This window comes from Eriocheir sinensis, chromosome 2 (genome assembly GCF_024679095.1).
Source record: "Eriocheir sinensis breed Jianghai 21 chromosome 2, ASM2467909v1, whole genome shotgun sequence".
Classification (NCBI taxonomy): domain Eukaryota; kingdom Metazoa; phylum Arthropoda; class Malacostraca; order Decapoda; family Varunidae; genus Eriocheir; species Eriocheir sinensis.
The window spans coordinates 20295194-20320193 of record NC_066510.1 but is presented as its reverse complement, the minus strand read 5'-3'; the positions used below and the strand labels follow the sequence as shown (position 1 = coordinate 20320193).

Sequence of the window (25000 nt, the reverse complement as noted above, 5' to 3'; positions counted from 1 at the left end):
GGGGCCAGGCAAAGTGGGTGGGCGGGAGTGGTGGGGTTAGGCCATGGGTTAGGCATGTGAAGAGGGGAGGGGGCTGATGGGTAGGGGGCTGGAGGGTAGGGGGCTGATGGGGGGCGTGTCTGTATGTGTGGGGCAGGAATGAGGTGAAGGCAAAGGTAGATGTAGTGTGATAAAGACAGGTGTAAAAAATGGATGGAAGAAAGGAAGGGAGGAAGGAAGGATGGAGGAAGGGAAGAAGGGAAGGAACAAAGGAAGAACGGGAGAAGGTACGGAGGAAGGAAGGAAGGAAGGAAGGAAACAAGGATGGAACGAAGGAAGGAAGGAAGATGGAGGGAAGAATTAAGAAAGGATGGAGGAAGGGAAAAAGGGAAGGAACAAAGGAAGGACGGAAGAAGGTACGGAGGAAGGAAGGAAGGAAGGTAGAACTAATAAACGGAAGAGGGTTTGAAGGCGAAGAAGAAAAGACGAGCATTAATAAAAGAAGGAAGGAAAGATAAATGAAAGGATAAATCGGGTAGGCGGTGGCTGAGTGGTAGCGTGCTGGGCCCACATTCACCGCGTGATGGACGACGCGAGTTCGAATCCCCACGCTACCACTTCGGATTTTTCAGTCACCGCCGAGTGGCTTAAAACTACCCACATGCTGTCCTGAAGACCACCCATCAACCCGGACTCTAGAGGAAACCGTCCAAGTGAGTCAAGAACGAGTTCCGGGGGGGCAGCATGAGCCAAGAAAAGATGGCGCCACTATAAACACTTGCCTGCGCCATGACGGGCTGGAGCCGACTACCCTCCAGGCCCCTCAAGCAAGCCTACCGGCACTATAGACGTAAAAAAATTGAAAAAATGTTACGAATGGAGGAAGGAGGGAAAGAGAAGGATATAACAAGGAAAAAGTAAAAACACTGGCGCTAATTAGGAGGAATATATAAAGAATAGGAGACGATAGGAGAAAAGAAAACAATGTATAGTTGACTTTATCATCAACATATTAAGTTAAGTCTTATACAATGTTACCTCCTCCTCCTCCTCCTCCCCATCATCATCATCATCACCATCCTCCTCCTCCTCCTCTTCATCATCATTATAATCCTGATCTTCATCCTCATTCTCATCCATCTTCTACTTCTTTTTCTTCTTATTCTTCTTAACTTAATCCTTCTCCTTCTTCTCATGCTCCTCTTTCAACTTTCATAATCCTCCTCCTCCTCCTCCTCCTCCTCCATTTTACACTTCTCTCATAACACTTCTTTTTTTCTTACTCTTGGAAAAGTCAAACCACATAAGCCTTGTGGGTATATATATTTTTTTTCTTTTCACTTTCTACCTCTACAGATTACTTTCTCTCTCTCTCTCTCTCTCTCTCTCTCTCTCTCTCTCTCTCTCTCTCTCTCTCTCTCTCTCTCTCTAACAGCCTTCCCTTGTCGCTGTCTCTCAGTCTTATAACTTTCAATTTTGTACTTAAGGAAAACTAAATGTGTGTGTGTGTGTGTGTGTGTGTGTGTGTGTGTGTGTGTGTGTGTGTGTGTGTGTGTGTGTGTGTGTGTGTGTGTGTGTGTGTGTGTGTGTGTGTATGGAGAAATAATGTTTTACGACTTGCTGGTGTGTTTTTATAATTAGTACTCTCTCTCTCTCTCTCTCTCTCTCTCTCTCTCTCTCTCTCTCTCTCTCTCTCTGATATTTGAATTAGTTACTATGGGTGTCTGATTATGATTGCTGCTATCATTAAGCTCATATTTATTTATTACTGTCATTATTTTTTTTTCCCGTGAACTATATTTCATTGTGGGCAAAAGAGTAGCCTTTCCTGATTTTTTGTTTTTATTTATATATGATCCACGAGACATCCTAGAGTTAAATCAAAGTATGTGCTTATCTTTCTATTCATTCATACATACTCTGGTGATATTTATATAGTTTCTGATTCACTTAATTTAGTGAAATTTTGTTGTAATAAACACTCAAAATCCGTGTCACTAGTAAAATTGAAAGCAATAATGTAAGTTATGGTCTCCATGAAATATACGTAAATAGATAAATATGAAAGCTCATGAAGTCAGAATAAGTGACATCACCTGCCTTGTGTAGAGACAATATGCTTATTCATGGAATTTGATACTCGCAATAATGGCGTGCGTTGCTGCCAGACGTACAAAATCATCACGCGGGAATTTCAAATCTGTGAGAGTTCAAGGAACATGCCTGTACACACGTGTTGTTGCCTACTGCAAGCCTTCGTCATGGGAGAAAATAGACCGATAACCATATATGAGTGGTGTGACATTCCCCTCCTATGAAACACAGGGATAGAGACGAAATTTGTGGGTAAATAAGCGTAAACAAGGCGTGGGATGGAGCAACAAAACATTGACATGCCTGCTCATAACATTTCAAGCAATAGACAAGAAATGGACTTTCCCAAGCACACCCTCGGGCCGCAGTTGTCGTATAAAATATTAACGCATTTTTTCATATTATTATTCTGTTGTTTACTCAATGTTTTGTTCAAGAAAAGAATACTCGTAATATTAGTTAGTTTTTGGAATTAAGAATACTTTACGAAATACAATTATTACATTACCGCCAACTTGTTAAGAAACGTACTGAATCCAGGACCTGCTGTGGTGATGTTAAGTGCGCCAATTAGCGCCATTATTAAGTGCATTTTGCGGTCGTTCTTTTCCTCTAAGCTTCGCGTTACTTAATGTTTAATGCAAGTCTTTTTTTACTATGTTTAAAGGCGATTACGTATTTTAGTTTCCTCCGCGTCCACACATGATTAATTTTACCTTCCTCGAAACACACACACACACACACACACACACACACACACATGAACAGACAAAGAACAGTTTTACCAATCTATTTACCTGTGTTTCTCTTTCTAATTTAACACCTAGCAATGTATACACACTTGTCAGCTTGCTACCTGCGTCACACACACACACACACACACACACATACACATACACACGACCTCAGAAGCACACGCACACTGAATATCATGCATACACACACACACACACACAGCGATAAAACAACCATTAATACATACAATTACCGTCACGAATAATTCCTCACGTGCATTATTAAGTAAAGGAAAAGAAAAGATGGACCGACAATGAATAAAAATAATAACATAAAAGACAGAATAAAAGCATTTGGAATAAAAAAAAATAATAGGAAAAAAACACAACTGGTTCCTTTTTCTATTTCGTTGTCAACACATGCAAGGAAGAGAAAGGAAGTGGAGGAGGAGGAGGAGGGGGGGGGGGGAGGAGGAGGGAACAATGGCGGTCGTCAGGAGTGTAGGAACCGATGATTAAGTCCTAACGATCCACTAGCAACCACTCAGTCTTCCACCCAGCTCGTTGCGGGTCCCCTCCCATTGTTTGTCTGTATTCAGCTTGTTCGAGTGGCTTTTTCCCCTTCTCTCTCTCTCTCTCTCTCTCTCTCTCTCTCTCTCTCTCTCTCTCTCTCTCTCTCTCTCTCTCTCTCTCTCTCTCTGTATCATTGCTGTTTTTTGTTGCAAGTAGTTCATTATTGCAGTATTATTTTTCTCATTTTTTTCATATAGTTTGTAATATTGTAAGGAAAACCGTCACATCCTCGTATCACTTCCTTCTACTTCCTTCCTCTCCATTTTCCTTCTCCTCCTCCTCCTCCTCCTCCTCTTCCGTTCTCGTGGTGAGGTAACCTGAGACGTCTTCCTTTCACCCCTCCTAGGACACTCACCTTCCTTCCCTCTTCCCTATCCTGAAGACAACTCCCCCCCACCCACCCTCTCTCTCTCTCTCTCTCTCTCTCTCTCTTTCTCATTCACAACTGCACGTCTTCTCATTTCTTCCTCCTTCCCCTTTTCGTTTGTCCTTGCCGCTCCTCCTCCTTCTCCCCTTTCCCCTTACTCTTCAACTATCTCCCCCTCTCTCTCTCCTCTTCTCCCTTCCTCCTTTACCTCCCCCCCCCTCTCTCTCAACGCGGCTCCCCTTCTACATTATCTTTCTTTCCCTCTCACCCTCCTTGTCCTCCCTCCCCCTCTCTCTCTCTCCCTCACCTCTTACAAGAATGGAGAAGGGGGAGGGTGCAGGTAATGCGATCTCTCTCTCTCTCTCTCTCTCTCTCTCTCTCTCTCTCTCTCTCTCTCTCTCTCTTGATGACGTTACTGTGTTATTTTTTGTCGTGTAGTTCCGCCTTACTTCTTTTTCTTTTCTTCTAATCGTTATGTTCCTTATTTTTTTCTTATCCTATCATTTCTTTCGCTTACTATTCTTATTCCCTTATTTTTCTTCCTCCTACGTGTACTCCTCCTCCTCCTCCTCCTCCTTCTGCGTCCCCCCTTCCTCCTCCTTCGGTTCAAGTTCACATGCCGCTCGAGTTTCTTCTTCCTCGTAACCACCAGCTCCTGACGCCACCAGTACTACCGCGTGAAGAGGCAGGTTTCCAGGACAAGAACTGCTCCCGTTTCTCCCGCTTCTTCCTCCAACAAGAACACTTCGAAGGTCGGTATAATGAGACACTTCCGCTTCTCACATCAGCTATTCATAGAGGTCAAAGAAGGGGTCAGTCGGATTTTAATGAGTGTATCTTGAGGTTCACGGTACAGAAGAAGGGTCACACTACCTCCAGGGTCATAAAACTACAACTGGAAATGCCCACGACTCCTACGAAAGCCTTGTCAAATATGTGTCCTTGGGCAGCGAAATGTCTTTTAATATGACCCTTATTTTTGGGTCGTATTATAAGACATTTCGTGGCCCAAGAACACCTATTTGACTAGGCTTTCGTAGAAGTTTAGGGCATTTCCAAGAGTAGTCTTATGACCCTGGTGGTAGTTTGACCCTTCTTCTGTACCGTGAACCTGAAGAAACACTCATTAGAACCCGACTGACCCCCTCTTTGGCCTTTAGAAATAGCTGAAGTGAGAAGCGGAAGTGTCTTATAGTACCAACCCTTACCCTCCTCCTGCTCCTCCTCGTCGTTCTTGTCCTCCTGTTCTGCGCCTATTTTGAAACCTGATTGGCGAGCTTGTTTTTGCATTGGCTCCCGCGGGTCTTTTCCTCCCAACACCTACCTCATCCTCTCATGTGTTAGGTATAGGTAATATAATAAAATCGTCACCCTCATAAAATAATTGCCTACGTCATTTTTCAGCGATTTCCAGGTTTTTGTCTACATCAATTTTTTCAACGTGACGTCCATTTTTGTATAGTTGCCTTTGTCATTCAGGGTTTGAGTGTTCTAGAATTGGCCTTTTCATTTCTGCCTAAGCCTTAAGCCAAATGAGATGATGAGAGTCCTTTTCTGACTTCCTGTAAAGTAGAAAATAATGACTTAGGCGGTTTGTTTACGAAGGTGACGATATGATAGGAAGAGATAGGTGTTGGGAGTGTGTACCGGTGTGAGAGACAACGCTAAAAAATCTCGCTAAGCTGATCTCTTTCTCCCTATCTCCTATTCTTATTTTTCTTTTGCAACCTGTTTCGTTTCTATTTCTGTTACCTTGTTGAGTTCTATGGCTCTATTTCTGCGTACTGATGCCTATTTTTCTCCATTTATTCCTATTTCTCCTACTCTATCTACGCATTCTTCCTTTTCTCCTTCCTCGTCTTACTCCTCGCCGTCTGGACATCAGCATAAAACTATTTCTGCGATGCGTCATTCATGTTCCTCTCTCTCTCTCTCCTATGTCCCAGATGTTGCAGGAATCCCCACAGTTTGACAGACCCCAAAGACAACCCCTTCCCCCCCCTTCCCTTAGTCCCCCTCTATACATGGCTCCCTCTCCTTTCCCCACTGCTCCCTCCCTCAGTCCATCTCTAGACAGGGTTCTGGCTGGGGTACCGTAAAGGGGATAACACCTGCCATTTGACCAGGACTTTCCCCCATCACGCTCGTCCATTTCAAAGCCTGGCCAGATAGGAAACGTAGAGCATTATAGTCCGTCCCTTGGCGTGTGTGTGTGTGTGTGAGAGAGAGAGAGAGAGAGAGAGAGAGAGAGAGAGAGAGAGAGAGTAATCGAGAGTAGACGAGTTCTAAGACAACCTCAAGCGGCCCCTCCAATACCTACAATCCTTTACAATACTAACGCAATTATACCAGGCGTGAACACACAAACACACACACATACACACAGTCTCACACACACATACATAATACACACACACATTCAGACAGCAGGTGTTAGGGAGTGAACGCCAGTCGGGGCAGGTAAGGGAGGAAGGTGAAGAGTGAAGGTGCGAGTCAGCGGGTACAGGGAGAAGGTAGGAGCTAGGGGGTGGGGAGCAACGGGCAAGGGGGGGAACGGACGCTGTGCCCCAGGTCCCCTCCCCCCCTCACCCTGGACCTTTACGTGGCCGTTGTGTAGCTGCCCCGCCCCGTCCCGCCGCACGATGCCCCGCCCCACAAGACATCAATTTGTAGGCCCGGCGCCCCAACTCTCCATTGTCCGCGGAATGTCTTACTCTACCGCGAAGCTGCGATGGTGGTAAAGGGAAAGGGAAGGTGCTAGGGAGGGAGGGAATAGCTGTCGGCGACTTATGGTGTGTCAGGCGTGGGTGTCGCGGTGTTACAGGGGACGGGAGGCGCCGAAGAGGAACCTGTTGGGTAATAGGTGTGTGAGGGACCCCAGTTGTCGGTGTGTGTCTGTGTCACGGTGCTCCGGGAGGCGGGATGCGGGCACGGCGGCGGCTTGTGAGGTCCGCGGCCGCTGTTATATGTTAATTTAGGGAGCGGCGGAGGGCTGCAGGCCGGAGTGGTTAGTGGGAGGTAGAAAAGGAGGGGTGAAGGTGAGGAGGGAAGGGAAGGAGGGCCGCGGGGTAATTATCCCTGCCGCACGCCCTCCTGATGTCTTCATACACCTGGGTGGCCGCCACTCACCTGGTCCGTGACGTCGGCGTCCACGGCGGGGACACGGCCGATGGGTCCGGCGGGGAAGTGGTTCTTGAAGTTGTTGAATATGATGCGGAAGTCCGAGAGCACCGGCGCGTTGTCATTGGTGTCCACAACGTGCACGGTGACGGGAATGTCGGAGCGCAGAGGGTCCGAGGTGGCCTGCACGTTGAGGTGGTACTTTTTCTTGGGCGATTCGTAATCCAGGTCGATGTAAGTCACTAGTTCGGCGCGGCCCTCGTTCGGGTGGGCCACCATGATGAAGTTCTTGGCGTCTTCTCCACCATTAATACGGTACTGGATGTTGGCGTTGGCGCCGGCGTCCGGATCCCTGGCACGCACTTCGCCCACCGTGGAGCCCACCGGCATGTTCTCAGCGATGTATAGCTGGATGTGGTCAGTGTCGAACATGGGTGGGTTGTCGTTGATGTCCAGCACGTCCACCACCACCGTCACGGAGGACGACTGCTCGGGGGCGCCGTGGTCCAGCGCCACTGCCACCAGCGAGTACTGCTCCACGGTCTCGCGGTCCAGCATGCGCGCCGTCCTCACGATGCCGGAGGTCTCGTCGATAGTGAAGGCGCCCTTGCCGTCGTTGCCACCCTGGAAGGAGTACTTCACGCGCCCGTTAAGGCCCGCGTCGGCGTCGTGTGCCTTCAGCTGGATGATAGAGGCGCCCACCCCGGCGTCCTCGGACACGGAGGCGCGGTAGGCGGGCTCGGTGAACGCCGGCGAGTTGTCGTTCACGTCCACCACCGTGATCTCCACATCGGTAGTGTCGGAGAGCGGCGGGTTGCCGTTGTCGCGCGCCGTCACGGTGAGGAGGTAGCCGCCCTGTGCCTCACGGTCCAGCGGCTTGCTGGTGGTGATGGCGCCGGTGCTGGGGTGGATCACGAACTCCGGCACCGTCTCGCCGCTCAGAGAGTACGTGATGCGGGCGTTCTCTCCCGTGTCCCCGTCCGAGGCCGCCACCATGATGACTGTGCTACCCTCCGGCGCGTCCTCGAACACGGTGGCCGAGTAAGGCGTGTTGTCGAACTGAGGCGGGTAGGTGTTGGCGTCGCTCACGTTTACGTACACGTTGGCTGAGTCGAAGCGGCCGCCGGCGTCCGTGGCTGTTATCGTCAGCACGTAATTCCTGTCCTGCTTGTAGTCGAGGGGCTGTGCGAGCGATATCAGTCCTCTGCCATTCTGCGCTGTGATGGAGAAGCGTCCTCGCTCGTTACCCGACGTGATGGCATAGTGGAGGCGGGGATTTTCGTCATTGTCTGTGGCCGTGACCGTGACCACAGGCATGCCAGGCAAGTCACTCTCGCTCACCGACACATCGTAGTTCTTGGGATCAAAGACAGGGTCGTTGTCGTTCTGGTCCTGGATCTGGAGGACCACCGTGGCAGAGGCCGACTGTGGTGGGTCCCCGTGGTCGTGTGCCACCACCGTGAAGGTATACAGGTAGTTCTCCTCACGGTCGAGCTCCCGCCGCGTCACCACCCACCCTGCTGTCTTCTCTACCTCCACAGGCAAGTTATCGCCGCCCCCTTCGATCATGTACGTCAGGAGAGAGTTGTCGCCCGCGTCGTTGTCGAAGGCTTGCACGCGCACGATGGAGTAACCGACGGCCACGTTCTCCTGGACCGTCTCCTGAAACAACGGCGTGTAGAAGCGCGGCGCGTTATCGTTCACGTCCCTCACGCTGACGAGGAGCTGCGTGGTGTTAGAACGGGGCGGCGACCCCCCGTCCTGGGCCCGCACCACCAGACGGTACTGACGATTGGTTTCATGGTCCAGCGGCGATGCTACACGGATGTCACCGGTCGAACCGTCAATAGTGAAGTGTCCTGCCGTGTTGCCGCCGATAATAGCATAACGGACGTGGCCGTTCTTGCCCCCGTCCTGATCACTGGCCTGTATATGAGCGATGACTGGCGATGTGGCGGCACTGATGTCCTCAGGCACCTCCACCGTGTAAGTCCGCCCCGTAAACTGCGGGTAGTTGTCGTTCTCGTCGAGTACATTTATGGTGACGTGGGTGGTGGCGGTGAGGCGGTACTGTGCGGCGCCCTCGTCCTCGGCCTGTACGGTGAGGGTGTAGTGAGAGTTCTTCTCGCGGTCCAGCGGCAGGCGGGTGGACAGTTCGCCGGACTTGGGGTCAATGCGAAACACCTCGTTGGGGCCTGTTGGGTTGAGGATGGTGTAGCGAAGGTCAGCGTTAGGTCCAGAGTCCTCGTCAGTGGCCCGGACGGTGAGCACAGTGGAACCGACGCTGATGGACTCCCGTACCGACGTGTCGTATTCCTCCCTTTCAAACACCGGAGAGTGGTCGTTGGCGTCGTCCACAATGATCTGCAGCGTGGTGGTGGCTGAGCGCGGCGGCGACGAGGTCTTGTCCACGGCCTTCACGCGGAAGTAGTGCACGTCAACGAGCTCCCTGTCGAGGCGCGTGTTGGTGGTGACGAGGCCGCTCGACGGGTCCACGGCGAACATTCTCTGCGAGCGGCGGTCCAGCACAGCCTCGATGGAGTAGGTGAGGGGTGCGTTCTCAGGGTCTGTGGCTGTTACCGTCGTTACCGCGGTGCCCTTTTCAGACTCCTCCATCACGTGAGCCACCTCCAGTGTCCGCTCGAAATACGGCGCCGCGGTCTGCATCTGGCGACGGATGCGACGTATGTGCATCTCGTCACCAGCATCCACGGCGTTGTGAAGCACCAAGATGAGGTCATGGTCGAAGGATGACTTGAGGCCCGGGCAGGAGGACACTCTCACACCCAGCTTGATTCTCGTGACTCCCGAGAGGCAGGTGTCCAGCAGACTCACCAGGTCACCACCCATGGGCTCGACGGTGACACGGTGGTCGGACACGGAAGTAAAGTCGAGTTTACAGGTGTGGAGGGAGCGAGGCAGCAGGTCAGGGATCCTCAGAATGACCTGAGAGCGACGCAGACACAGCAGCTCAGGATCGGAGGGGTCGGGGTCGGGCAGGGGCAGAGAGAGAGCTGCTGTATCTATCCAGGACGCCACTTCCCGCTCCAGCACGGAGGCGTGGTGGCGGCAGGCGTCCCCAGTGACAACTAGCCTCAGGGGCACGGTGGCATAGTCCATGGGTGTCCCTGGCCTGTCAGACCACGCCTCCAGCCACAGCGTGACAGGGTTGGTGTAGAAGGTCCCCGAGCAGTCCAACGAACGCTTGCTGATGATGGCGCCCGTGTGGCGATCCACGTGGAATAGTTTGTGGACGTAAGTGGAAGTGCGGCGCGAGTCCAGCTTATAGTGGGTGGGTCCGTCCATGCCCGCGTGGAAGACGGTGTCCCCGACGGGGGTTGTGTCGGGCACTATTACCACGAACGCTCCCGCTGGCACCACCATCACCACCACCATCCCCACCAGCAACAGTAACCACTCCCACCTCATGCTTGCACCTCACTACCAACACCACCACCAAAGCAACACTCGGGCAACGAACATGGATTTTTTCCTTGGGTAACGCACGAGGAACTATTGAGAAGGAAAGCCACGAAGCACCACAGCACTAGCTCCTGGCAATGTGACAAGGGCGTGGCGAAAGTGCACTGACACAAACATCACGGAGGGGCACGCAACACACACCCTCCGCGTCCACTGCCTCAAAACACACTGAGGCTTTGCAGCCCACAGAGTTACCGGCGAGCCTCAGCCAGTCGCTTCGTTCGTGGCTGGATCTCGCTTCGCTACTCTTCCCTCCTCCCTGGATGGAGCGTCCACCACTCGCCAGCAACACACCTTGCTCCTCCCCGCCACGCCTCCACCCTCACCACGCCCCTTAGCCCAAGCCCGGACCGAACACAATCCTATCCACCCACCTGACCCCGGCAACAACGCAAAGAAAGGTAAACAATATACACACTGATAAAGTAAGATGATTTAGCGGCAAGGCAACTTTCCCCTTCCCCTTCGTGTACTACTCTCGCTGATGCCAACAAGTGGGTCGCCCATTTCGGTAGCAAAAGTCAAATCGAGTGAGCAGCAGCTGCCTCGCGTCTCGCCTCGGCGTGGGCGGGGAGACGGGCGGGGCAAGGCTGTCTGTCCGGCTGTGTGGCTCTTGTGCTATCATTTCGATACCCCAATAAGACAAGCAACAGTAATAGTAATAAAAGTAGCAGTAATAATAATAATAATAATAATAATAATAATAATAAAATAATAATGATAATGGAACAGGAAGGTAACAAATATATCACTTCTTCCATCACGTATCGCTTCTCCCTTAACGTCAATTTCCTCTTTGCTCCCTCTCCCCGCTCTCTCCTTTCCTCCGGGGCAGCTGGCAAAGTGCTATGAAGTCTGGAAATTGGTAACTTGGTCCACCAGGAAGCTGGGGCGCCGGAGGAAACGCGGAGAGGGAAAAGTGTGCAGGGGAGAGAAGGAGGCGAGAAGGGGGGCGAGGGAGGGTGGGGAGATAAGGGGAGAAGAAGGGGGCTACGGAAGGAAGATGAGCGGAAGCGATGTTATATTAGCTAATTAAGAGGGAAGGAGGGAGAAGCGTAGAAGAATGGGATTTATACAAGATTATTATGCGTGGTAAAGCGACGACGATGAAGACTCCGACACTTCCTCCTGTTCCTCCTCCTCCTCCTACTTAAGCACGTCCTAGCCCTAAGCCCGATAATAAGTGAGTAACCCCCCTCTTGAACGGGGAGCAAGAGTGGCTGACAACACAAAGTTTCGACTGAGCCTTAGCCAGAGGGATACACTGGATGCGCGGCAGTAATCCATAAACAATAGCAAATGAAACGCCAACGATCCGGGCCAAATGGGTTTAATTCTGCGGCTGCTGCACTCCACAATGCGTCCCAGCGGAGTTTAGGAGAGCCAGGCTGAGAGGCAAGATCTTGAGGGATGCATAAGGGTGTTAACAGTACAAAATATCCCAGACGTTTCTTTCTTTCTTCTAACTATTACACCGCCAACCCAACAGATCTATCTTATACTTTACGCTGCACACATCACAGTGAACACAAATTTTTAACTTGCTTCCATACAGTCAAAAGCATCTCCTAGGCTCTTCATTACAGTTTCTGACACTATAAAGCTGAAAGAAATAATAAAGTATCCCAGACGTCTCTTCCTTATGCGACTATTACTACACCACCACCGCAACAAACAGCTCTGAAAGCATCCACTACTTTCAATGCATCACGCTTCACAAAATTTCAACTAGCTTCCATACAGTCAACAGCAAAGGCCCTTCTTTACAATTTCAAGCACTAGAAAGCCAAAAGAAATACATTAGCTAGAAGACCCCTGAAACTGACATTAGTCTTACCGGAGAAGGGGACGTCTGTCGTTTTTTAATTTTTTATTGGAGATAATTCCTGAGGGAGTGTGACGGTGCCAGACTTCCTCTCCCCCTGGTTAGGAGGTAGTAATGGAGACACTCTAATCAACGGTTCTGACACGCCGTGTATCACTAGCTCGAGTTAGCGGGAAGCACAACAAACTCCACTAACTGCATACTGGAGCTGCCGAACCCTCCAGCTGATATATAATGAGGTGCTGTGGAGCCCAAAGAAAATATTTAACAGGAAATTTATGGAAAAGTATAAGGTAGCTACAGACAACAACTAGAAGAAGAAAAATAGGAAGAAAATAAAAAGAAGAAGAAGAAGAAGAAGAAGAAGAAAATGAAGAACAAAAAAAATCATACTACTACTACTACTACTACTACTACTACTACTACTACTACTACTATTACTACTACTTCAACTAATAATAATAATAATAATAATAATAATAATAATAATAATAATAATAATAATAATGAAAACAGTAATATAGGCTTATGGCAATCAACACGGAGGGAGAAGAGGCTCAATGCGTCGGCTCTAAATAATTTATGCACAAAGTTTCCGAGCCTCTCTCTCTCTCTCTCTCTCTCTCTCTCCTCTTCATCCCTCCTCCCCCGCCGTCCCTCTCTCCTCTCCGTCCCTCTCTCCCTCCCTCCGGTGCCTTTTTCCCTGCCAGAATGCGGCATATAAGGGCCCAGCGTGGATCACAGGCATCAATACCGATGATATATGAAGATGAAATTGGCAGTAGCCCGCAAAATGAATATCTATTGTAACATTTTAGAATTTCAGTGGTCGTGGGTGTTGGCCGCGCCCGTTTTCTGTGTCTGATCTCCATTCCAAAGGGGGACCAGTGAATATGGAGCACGGGTAAGATTGAAACCCGTGTGTTGCGAGAAATACCTCCTCGCTGAAATAAGTCGCTCTGAGGTCCACCACGCATGCGAAATAAGGAAGCCAAGTCAGGAAGTGTTGAAGTTACCTGTTTTTTTTTCTTTAATCCTGGTTTGTCCACTTTTGTAATGGTGGATATTGACCGCCAGTGGTTCTCTTTACTTAGCGGCACGCGATAATGGTTAACAAAGACCAAGAAAACAAGAGGAGTGAGTGAAATAAAGACCAGTCAAACAAGAACGGAGTGAAAATACATCAACTTTTGGTTATTCTTTCTTAAATCTGTCATATATCATTGTTATAGTTGCCGCGTAATGCTTTCTACTGACCAGAGAACTGTTTGTCTGATGTATGTGCCATGTGTTGGGGCCAAAGCCAGTCAAATAAAGGCAGCTAAAGGGCAGAGAAGAAGAAGAGGAAGGAAAAGAAGAAACAAAAACTCCACTGGCGCTGCCCCTGCAAATAGTGGACAGTGTGAGCTTCCGAAAGAGAGATGCAATAGGAGAAGAAAAGGTAGATTAGTGAAAGATGAAAGGAAGAGAAGAGAGAGATTGAGAAGAGGGAGATGAGGGAGCGGGGGAAATGAAAAAGGGAGAAGAGACAGAAGAAGGAGAAAATACTGAAGAAAGAGAATCTGAAGTTTTGGTATTATGTTTATAGCCAAAATACGCTGGCAAAACATTTATGAATAGCGAACATAAAGTCATCCAGACCATTACCTTTACTTCATTGTCATAAGAGTTACACTTCTTTACATTAACAGACCTGGATTCAAACTTACGAGCAAATATAAGGTCATTTCGTACTGCTCCATAATGAAACGATCAGGCTATTATGCATCACAGCTAACATCCTTGAAATGTCTTGATGCTCTTCTCTTCTAAGTGTTCAAGTTACATGAAGGAAAAAGCACAAGGAATGACAGTAAGTTGCAAAGTGCTCCAGTAAAGAGGATGAAGGTGCGAAGATATTAATAAACTTTTGGGTCAGAAAATGGACAGAGAAAGGCGTGAGAATGAGCAGAAAATCTAATGCAATAGAACCAAGGGAGGGAGGAGAGAGGGTGGTGAGGGGAGAACAAGAACAGGAGAGGAAGAAAGAAGGTGGTAAGGAGATGGAGGGAAGAAAGAGTGGAAAGGAAGGACACGATACAGAAAGAAGAGAAAAAGTGCGAATTATGAAACAGGACATGAAAGATAAGATGCAAAAGGAGAAGTGAAAGATGAAAGGAAGAGAAGTGAGAGATTGAGAAAAGGCAGATGAGGGAGAGGGGGAAATGCAAAAAGGAGAAGAGACACGAGAGGAAGAAGGAGAAAATACTGGAGAAAGAGAAGAGACAGAAGAGGGAAGCGAGCTCGAGGCGAGAGAAGTAGGTGAGCTGTAGGAATACACGCATCATGAAACTAACACGTCCAAATGAGGGGTAACTTTAAAGACAGGCCTGGAAAATCGCCTAATGATGGAGGCAATATTGCGGCGGCGTGTGAGACAACAGGAGGCAGTGAGGCATGAAGGAGAGAAAGGAGGAGAGGGAGGAGGAGGAGGGAGTAGAGCAAGAGCAGGGAGAGGGTGGGAGTGGACTGTAACGTATGTAAACAAGCGGACCGCCTCCTCCACCCAAACCACCTTACATGCGTCTTGCGAAGCTGTCAAAGTGTAAAGCAGATCTCTGCAAGCTCAAGTTCGACCCAGTGACACCGTTCCCGCGTAGGTACTGTGCTGGTGTTATTTTCGCCGTTAAGAATAGTGGGTGATATCTGCATACACGTTACCTGATTATTGTTTTAGATTTACGATAACGCTTGAGGTTAGGAAATGTATCCCTTATCCATAGATCGTAAGTTGATAAAAAGCAAAAAGAAATATGAAGATTGTTTTACATTTACAGACTCTACGGTCTTAAGTTTATTGATTCATTTATTTATCTTATGTACATGTTCCTTATGTTATAGTTCCTCTTCTGACTTGCTCTATCATTTTTTTTCCTTGCCCATCTCATACCCGATCTTAATTAAATCATTCTCATTATAGTTTTCATATTCGATCAGACTTTTGCTTTGTTCTTAATTTCCTTCTTATCGTTATCAATAGTCACCTGAGGCATAGTCAGATCTATGGGCGCCCAGAAGCTGCAAAATCAGTTTATGTCGCCCCTTGTAAGACGATGTTTTTATATTGCTGCCTTGAATAGTAAAGTAAATAATAATAATGAGCAGAACAGTCTACTTATCGCCTACAGGTATTCGTAAGTGTATCGTTCTGACATTCAAAGCAGAAAACATCAATTACGACTTCAACATATATGAATAGCCCAATGACAATGATGATAAGATAAACAAATCAATAAATAAAAAATAGTATAAAAGTATAAAAGTCACTGCAGAAATTAGGCTAGCTATACAAGAAAGAAAATTGTACACATAGTAATGGCTAACTAAACTAAATTCCACTCTTACTGAACTGCTTCCACGGCTTACTGCACTAAACTTATCAGACGCTTTCCACTCACAGTGATCCCATAGCTACCTGGCAATGAATTCTGGGGTTCTCAAGCTGGGGTATGCGACAGGAACTTTGTGGGTACGCGGTGTGTGTCTCAGCGTATCAATTTAATGCTGCGGTGTTCCTCAGACATGTGAGTGAGGTGGTGAAGCGACGAGGCGGCGTGTTAACAATTTGCCTCACTGCGCATGTCATCTGAAGTCTCTTTCGGGGTATAGATGATAAACTAAACCTTGTTACTTCAATGTATCTTATTTTAATTAAGCCCTTTATGCATTTATAATTTGGGCTATGGGTACGGGACCAGCATAAAAAACAACCTTAATTTTTGGTACTACATCTTCTAAGTCTGCAAACCAAAACCTTCCTTACCCCGACCTACTGTTCCCTCGTGACTTTATCCTGTCCTTTACTGTATGTATTTTGTTGATGTTTTTTCCTAATCATATATTAGTGTTAGTCTCGCAGTGGTTCTCAATCTTTTTTTTCAGTGATGGCACCCTGAACTTATATAGGCTAAACCCTTTTGTGGCACCCCTTTTTCACACACACACCCTCCTCACAGGAATTAACTTCTTATACACAATTGTACCTGTTTAAGTTACTTTAAATAATGAATTAAAAATATTATCTATACTCAAACCAAAATTAACATACGGTACAGTACATGCCCAAACGTAGAACTCACCAGTATAATTAGATTAACTTAAGAGTTATAAATGCAGACTAACATAAAAAGAAGAAAAAAAGGTATGATTCAAAATTCATGATAATCTTGTGGCAGCCCCAGGCACTGTCCGTGGCACCCCAGGGTGCCGCGGCACCCAGTTTGAGAACCTCTGTGTTAGAGGATTAAAATTGTTCATTATTTAATTTCAAAACCATGACACCTTGCGAACTTTTCTTTATATCCCTTCAACACACACACACACACACACACACACACACACACACACACACACTTACGTCACCCCCCACCACCCGGGTTGGTCACTTTCGACAGGCATAACGAAAACATTCGGTGACGTAACATGAACGAGAAGATTCTATACATTCCCCTCTCCCTCCCGCACCTCCCTTCCTCTCCCTCAGCCAATTCTCCACTCTGGCGGCTCGACGTATGGATATATGAGGCAGGAAGATAAAGACAGGGAAATGATTAGGTCTCTGCGGTGGAAGCTGGATATTGGGTAATTTGATAATTGTTATACTTGTTGTTATTGATGTTGTTGTTGTTGTTGTTGTGGTGGTGGTGGTGGTGGTGGTACTTTTGTTTTTCCTACCATTGCTGTTATTGTTAAAGTTAATATTGTCGTAGGAAACAAAATCTATCTTCTCTACTACATATAAAAGGAGCATAGAAATTTAATTACGCAATAAAAAATAGAAAATGCAGTGAGTATGCAAAGCTGCAGATGGTGGTGGTGGTAGTGGTGGTGATGTTGGTGGTGGTGGTGAGGAACGGCAGTGATGACAGTGATGGAGATGAGGGTAATATTGCGGGATGATGGAAAAGCCTGTTCATGGAGCAACACCTACGCGGGGAACAGGCTTGGGTGCCACAGTGATCTAGTGGGACAATGATAATTTTTATTTACTTAGTTATTTATCTATCTATTTCATTATCTATTCATTTAAACAAAATTTGTTAATCATTAATTTATTTAATAATTGTTCATTTATTTATAGCTACGAATCCGCAGACCTGGGTTCGAATCCATCCCCGGGCAGTCGGCACCCAGCCCACTTCAGCCGTTCATCCTCCCTTTCAGGTTGATCAATAATTAGGTAGAAAACCAGGGGATGGTGAACTGTAATAACCAGGACGTCACACCGGCCCTGTGTCACCCGCCACAGGCTCAAGGGGCAATATAGCGGAGATCAGCACCAGGCCACGCGCAGCTTTAGCGTACTGTGGTATACAATAAGGGCTTATGAAGAGAAGCCTGCCAAGATTGCTCCCACCAACCACGCTATATATACAGTGCCATAAGCTGCCACCTTCCGAACAATGACGACCATGACGATGCCAAAGGAAACAAGACAGGAAAATTAATTACGATGACATAGAACGGTTAAGCATCCTTACCTTCACCATGCACCACCTTTCTCTCCCACCTTGAGGAACATCCCCCCCCCCCCCCCCCACACACACACACACCGGCACCTTCCATATCCAGTCACTCGCCAGTCACCACCACCACCACCACCACTCACAGTCACCGCCTTTCACAGTAACAGATGCACAGCTAAACATACCATTTTAAGAGTAATGGATCAAAAACACTGTACTTAGCATGATGTGTCTGTGTGGTGATGAGAGGATGAATGGTTAGGTGGTTGGATTAATGAGTGCGTGGATATGTAGACGAAAAGACTGTGGGAGTGAGAAGTGAGAGGGGAGAGAGGGAATGTGAAAGACAGAACGTTCGTGGAATTAAATAGAAAGATAATAAAAGAAAAATGCGGAAAAGAAATTGTGAGACTGGAAGAGCAGGAATGAGTGAATTGAGGCGAATGAATGAGAGGGAGAAAACACAAGTCAGAGAAAATCAGATGAGGGGGTAGGGGGGGGGAGGGGCAGGAAGATGACGGGGAGGCGGGACGAGAGAAGACAGACAGACACAAAAACAGCAATAATCGTGTACCTAACAGGCTTAATCTCCGCGCAGGTAGACATCACCTGGACGGGAAACAAGAGCATACAGGTGTTCTGGGAGAGCTGTTTTTATACCTACTCGCTCCTCTCTTGCACCTTTTACCAGAGAAGCTACAAGAACTATACATGTAAACTGGAGTAAAAGTATGTGCTTGATTCAACTTTACATCTCATACTGTTCTACTTTCTTTTGGTGGATGACTGTATCTTATTTTCACTCCTTTCTTATGTTTTCGAATTTTCTTCATCTTTATATTTACTTTTCTACTGATGGTTAGGGCAAAAACTAGGTGAGATGTAACAAGTATTATCGGCTGTTCTCTTTGTTTCTTTACGGTTAAATTCAATATATTCATTTTTTTCCCCGCTTACTTATTCCTTTTTTATCAATATTTTCATCTTTCGTCATCTTCCTGCTGTAGTCGCCTAGTTCTCCTTCATGTTATACTTACGAACTATTTTTTTTTTTTAACATTACTTCCTCTCAGAATCCTTTCACTATGCATTCAATCTTTACTTTCATCTTTTTTTTTGTTTTATTTCAGATTTCTTCTTCCTGCTTCAGACAAAAAAATCGCATCACTCACTTCTAACATTCACTCAAAAGTTTCCACACACACACACACACACACACACACACACACACACACACACACACACACTCAGCGGTCTGCATACATTATAGAAAGAACAAAAGAAGAAGAATGACAAGAATAGAAGTATAGTGTTGATTTACGTGGAGGTATTTGGATAGAATGGTGGTGATAGTGGTGGTGGAGGTAGTGGTGGTGGTGGTGGTGATGGTGGTGGAGGTAGTGGTGATGGTGGTGGTGGTGATTACTGTGTTGCATTGACCTGTCTAAATTCCTACATATCACTTCCTTCCTGTTCTCATCTCTTTATCTCGCCTCTTTTTTTTCTGTCGTCTTCTTCCACCACCACCTCCACCACCTCCTCCTCCTCCTCCTTCTCCTCCACCTCCTTCTCTATTTCAATACTCTAAACACTTTCTTGCAACCAAATAGCCTATAATGTTGCAATAGCGCTCTCCTTCAATTTTTTCCTCCTCCTCCTCCTCCTCCATTCACTGATCTATATATCCTCCTTTCCTTCTCTTCCGTCTTATCCAGTTTTTGTAGGTTAGAGAGAGAGAGAGAGAGAGAGAGAGAGAGAGAGAGAGAGAGAGAGAGAGAGAGACAGTATGAACATCTATATAGTTTCTCTTGCGGTGACTCTGCACTCCTCACTCAAGAAAACAGTCTCATTTACCTTTTTTCCCCCTTAGGTAGAAGTGGAGGCTGATCGTTGTGCTGGTGGTGGTGGTGGTGGTGGTGGTCAAAGTTGCCAGATTGTCTTACTCAGCCTCTTATATTTACCGACTTCCGACCCAAAAACTGTCTCGTGGACCCCAATAAGGAGATTCACTAATAATTATCGTTAAAATAGTTAATTCCTGATGTTTCTTGGCAATAGTTAGGCGTCAGAAACCGGTAAATACTATGTTCTGAGTACGACAATCTGGCAGGGTGGTGGTGATGGATGCGCAGAGCAAAGCAGAGGGTCACACTAACAGCCTGTCCAAGAAGAAAAAAAAGGATATTACTAAACATTCGGTAACAAATATGCAAATGAACAAGAAATGAACGTAGCCTTATTTAATTAAAAGAGGAATTATATGGGTTTTTCTTTGTTGTTATTACACGATACCAAAAAAATAAATAATGAAGCAAAATAACGCAACATAGCCTATATAGAAGATCAGGTGTAGTTATTCTTATGGTTCTTATTACTGTTATTACTTCACAATAACAAAAATGACACACCAAAAACGAAAAAAAGACGAAATGAAATCAAATAGTGCATATATGGCAAATTTAAAGAAAAAGTAAAATTCGAGTTATTAGGCTATTATCTGCACTGAGGCCGAGTAGATGCTATTCGTTATGGATTTTCTTAGTGCTATCATTTCCCGATAAAAAAAAAGTTCAGCAAAAACACAAAAATAAAACAGAAGTCGATGAGATGACGGACATATGGAAAATTTAATGCAAAGGTGAAATATGGGTCATCACTCTATTTTCTGGCTCCGTCCATCGCTCAAAACACGTGAAATATGCAGTGATAGCCTATTCATTAAGCTTAATCGATTCGCGGCCTTTACACACGAGGACCAAAATGATTGCCTCAGAAAATGTAAATCATATTTGTCGCAATACGTTTTAATAGCATCGATACTTTGCTGTTTCGAATTGACAAGGTTGGCAGATAAGTTAAAGGCCTAAATCAATGAGAGAGAGAGAGAGAGAGAGAGAGAGAGAGAGATGGTGACAGACAGACAGAGACAGACACAGACAGAAAAATAAAAATAAAATAAAAGAGAAGAAAGAAAAAAGATTAAAAAATGAAAGAAAGAAAAAAAAGGAAAAAGAAAGAAAGAAAAAGGAAATAAATTAAAGAAGACAAACAAAACAACAAGAAAAAGCACAAAGACACGTTCAGAGAGAGAGAGAGAGAGAGAGAGAGAGGCGAGAGAGCGCTGGGTGACACAAGACAAGGCAGGTGACCACAACCGTACTAATGGTCGTCCCGGGCAGCCAGGCGGTGAGCAAAGCGGCCTTGGAAGCGTTGCATTACCACGACACTTAGCAAATAAACACATGAATAAATGAATAGGCAAGTAAATAAATAAACAGATACATAAATATATCACCAGACAGATGAATACAGTAATAGATGATAAATGAAATGTGTTATTAAAGAATCAGCAAAAAAGTTAAATAATAAAACAGACACACGACCAAATAAATGAATGAAAAATAAGTGAAAATAATTAATATACATATCAGCAAGAATAAGAAACTAACAAAGTAACTAAAAACAGGTAAATGCATACGTAGATTAATACAAGAAAATAGGAGCAATAAATATGCATCAGTGAAAGTAATGATGATGATGATAGCAATAATTTTTTTGTATGTTTTTAGCCTATGTTACCGGTAGACTTTCTTGGTGGGCCTGATGGTCAGCCCCAGCCCGTTATATGCGCGCAGACAAGTGTTCACAGTAACGTCATCTTGCTTATGCTGCCCCCCCCCCCGGAGCTCATCTCTGAACCTTTCTTTTTAGAGGGAGAATTTAGAGTCCGGGTTGAAAAGTGGTCTTCAGGACAGCATGTGGGTAGTTATAGACATTCCACAACACTGGACGGTGACTGAAAAATCCCAGTTTGTGGCGACGTGTGGGACGGGGACCCGCGTTCGCCTGGATCCGCGCCGACACGCTAACCACTCAGCCACCGCCTCCCCATAATAATAGATGGTGCTAATATTAATAGAAAGAAGAAGAAGAGGAAAAAAAAAAGAAGAAGAAGAAAAAGAAGGAGAACGAGAAAAAAAGAAGAAAAAGAAGGAAAGAAAAGAAAAGAAAGAGGAGGAGGAGGAAGAGGACAAAGGAAATTAAAGAAACAGAGAAATGAAGAATACAAGGACGAAGGAAAGAATAGAGGAAGGATGGAAAGAAAAGTAAAAGAAAATAAGAGAAATAAGACAGTTCCATCCTTCTTACATATCTTACAGAATCGCTTATAATTACGATCTTAAGTGAAGCCTCGTTAGGAAAAGGAAGAAAAATTAAGGGAGGGAAGAAATTGGAGGAGTATATTTAAGCATCACACTTTTTAATGGTTCTGATCCTTTTATTTATGAGAGAGAGAGAGAGAGAGAGAGAGAGAGTCGAAACCTATTAAGTGAGGCAAACGAGACACTTTCCTTCGTCCCTCCGCTGGGAAAAAACTAACTGTCCATGTGATTCCAGCTATAAAGTCTCTCTCTCTCTCTCTCTCTCTCTCTCTCTCTCTCTCTCTCTCTCTCTCTCTCTCTCTCTCTCTCTCTCTCTCTCCAACTAATCTCCTAAACTCCCAAATATTAAACATAAACCTGACCTCAAATACACACACACACACACACACACACACACACACACACACACACACACACACACACATCCTGGCTTGTGATTGGCCGGCGCTGGTGTTATGTCCGACCAATGGGAGGGCGGGAGGCTGGCGGTGATGCTGCTGCTGTGTAATGGTCTGTGGTCACACCCTCGCCTCTTCGTTCCCTTCCCTTCCTTTCCCATCCTGTACCTCAAAGTCAGCATCCTTTCCCCTGCAACGCCTTTGTCTTACAGCTCTGTGCCTGTCATTCTCTACCTTCCTCTCCTCGTCATCCTTTTCTTTTCTTCTCTTGTAACACGTTCTAATACTTAACCTAATAATACTGACACTAATATTGCTAAACACATTACTTTTACTACTACAACTACTACTACTACTACTATTACTATTACTACTACTACTACTACTACTACTACTACTTCTTCTTCTTCTTCTTCTTCTTCTTCTTCTTCGTCTTCTTTTTCTTTTTCTTTTTCTTCTTCTTCTTCTTCTTCTACTACTACTACTACTTACTACTACTACTACTACTACTACTACTACTACTATTACGAGTACTACTACTACTACTGCTACTATTACTACTACTTTCATATATTTAGGCTTTATTAACGCAACCTTCTTGGTGTCTCTTTCACTCCAATCTGAGCCTCTGATAACTTGTGCAACGGAGACCTAGAAACGTGACAGACTGCCTACTGATAAATAAATAGATTAAGAGATGAAAGCAGAAGCAAGTAAATGGCCACTGAATACCCCTTAAGTAACAGGACGAAGAGAAAACTCCATAACTTTCCTCTCAGGTCTTATGCGCACACCAGCTCAGGTAATTACTTTTCAACGTACCGTCACAATAAACCTGGAGGCTCATGGCGTGATGGAGTGTTTGTGTGTTACGTGAGAAAGGAATGTGTGTCTGGGCGTTACATGGGAGGGAAAGAAAGGAGAGAGAGTGAATGAGTGTGTGTGTGTGTGTGTGTGTTGGGGGAGGGGGGAGGGGGAGTGATGCGTGTGTGTGTGTGTGTGTGTGTGTGTGTGTGTGTGTGTGTGTGTGTGTGTGTGTTACTTTGATAAAAATAAAAAGAAAAAAGGAAATAAAAAAGAAATAAGAAGAAAAAGAAAGAAAAAGAAAGTAGGAAATAAAAAAGAAAAGATAAAATAAGCTAGAAAAAAAATACATACAAACAAAGAAACAAGTAAACAACAAATGGAAGGAAACAAAGAGATTAATTAATAAACAAATGAGTAACGAAAAATATACCAACAGTTAAACAGATGCAAAAATAAAAACAAAATAAAAGAAAGAAAAAGGAAAAGGTAAAAAAAGGAAAGGGAGAAAAGAGGAAAGCTTGAGAAAACGAAAAGATAGTGAGTGAGTAAATCGCTAAAATCTGATTGCCGAAAGAGAAAACCAAAGTGTACGAGGCTTGGTAGTAGACGTGAGTGACCAGTGATGGGAAATGCTGGATCAGGTAAGGAAGAGATAGACTGATAGGATGAGAGAGAGAGAGAGAGAGAGAGAGAGAGAGAGAGAGAGAGAGAGAGAGAGAGAGAGAGAGAGAGAGAGAGAGAGAGAGAGTAGAGGGAAAACATGTACTGGTAATCATCTTGTTCGTGGTCAGATTGGGGATTCAGACTGACAATCAAATGGACACAATAAACAATTTGATGGACTTTCCCAATACGTGATTTATTTTTCTGTTTATTTCCTTCGTCAACGTTCCTGGACACACGATTCTCACAGTTTGCGGGAGAAACTATATTAACACTTGTATACTTTGATGGCACTGTAGGAGACGAGTAGAGGAACATTAAGGGAAAAATTGAAGAACATCTGAAGTGGGGAAAGTAAGAGCACACACAATGCTTCTCTCTTCCTCTTCCTCCTGCCTAAAACAGAAATAGTTATAAGTAAGATAAAATAAGCTGATAACCTGCACAAATATCAAAGTAAGTAAATAAAAAAAACATGACAAAAACACTAACTTAATATCAACTCTTTTTTTTCTACACTACCTTTTTGTTGCCCTTGAGCTGCTTTCTTTGTTCTTAAGAAAAAAATAATAAAAAAAAAAACAGACGGACATAATAAGGTGCAGTATATGACGACCTAACATACAGTATTAACACAAAATATTATCATACAAAATACTAGCACGCAAGATATTAAGATAAAGTAACGCCACGCAAAAGTAATAATAATAATAATAATAATAATAATAATAATAATAATAATAATAATAATAATAATAATAATAATAATAATAATAATAATAATAATAATAATAATAATAATATGTAAAGTAATACCACACACAAAAAAATATTATGTAGCGTAATAAAACACAGATAATATTAATAAATATGGTAATACTTCAGTAATATAAATAAGTAAAGAAAGAACACAGGGAACGTCTCTATTCCGCTTCCCTTTCTCTAAAACAATACAATTAACAAAGTGAAAAAAAAGTATAGCTGACTCATGTTCGCCCATCTCTCTCTCTCTCTCTCTCTCTCTTTTTCAACCGAGCGTCACTGTCATGTCACCCAGTTAAACGAGGCGATATTTTTCTCTTCCTATTTTTTACTATTTTTTCAGAGCTTTATTTTTGCATATAGCATTTTTTTCCGTATAAATCTCTCTCTCTCTCTCTCTCTCTCTCTCTCTCTCTCTCTCTCTCTCTCTCTCTCTCTCTCTCTCTCTCTCTCTCTCTCTCTCTCTCTCTCTCTCTCTCTCTCTCTCTCTCTCTCTCTCTCTCTCTCTCTCTCTCTCTCTCTCTCTCT

The 25000-nt window shown here is 45.2% G+C and overlaps 1 protein-coding gene across 1 annotated transcript in view; it reads right to left on the bottom strand.

Annotated features, from left to right (window-relative positions):
* Window positions 1–10828, bottom strand: part of LOC126998285 (protocadherin-like wing polarity protein stan) — a 41698-nt gene extending 30870 nt beyond the window's left edge. Inside the window, exon 1 of the mRNA XM_050859762.1 lies at window positions 6877–10828. Coding sequence (XP_050715719.1) covers window positions 6877–10296 — 3420 coding nt within the window. The 5' untranslated portion in view covers window positions 10297–10828. The remainder of the gene's footprint in view (window positions 1–6876) is intronic.
* Between the last annotated feature and the right edge of the window lie 14172 nt (window positions 10829–25000).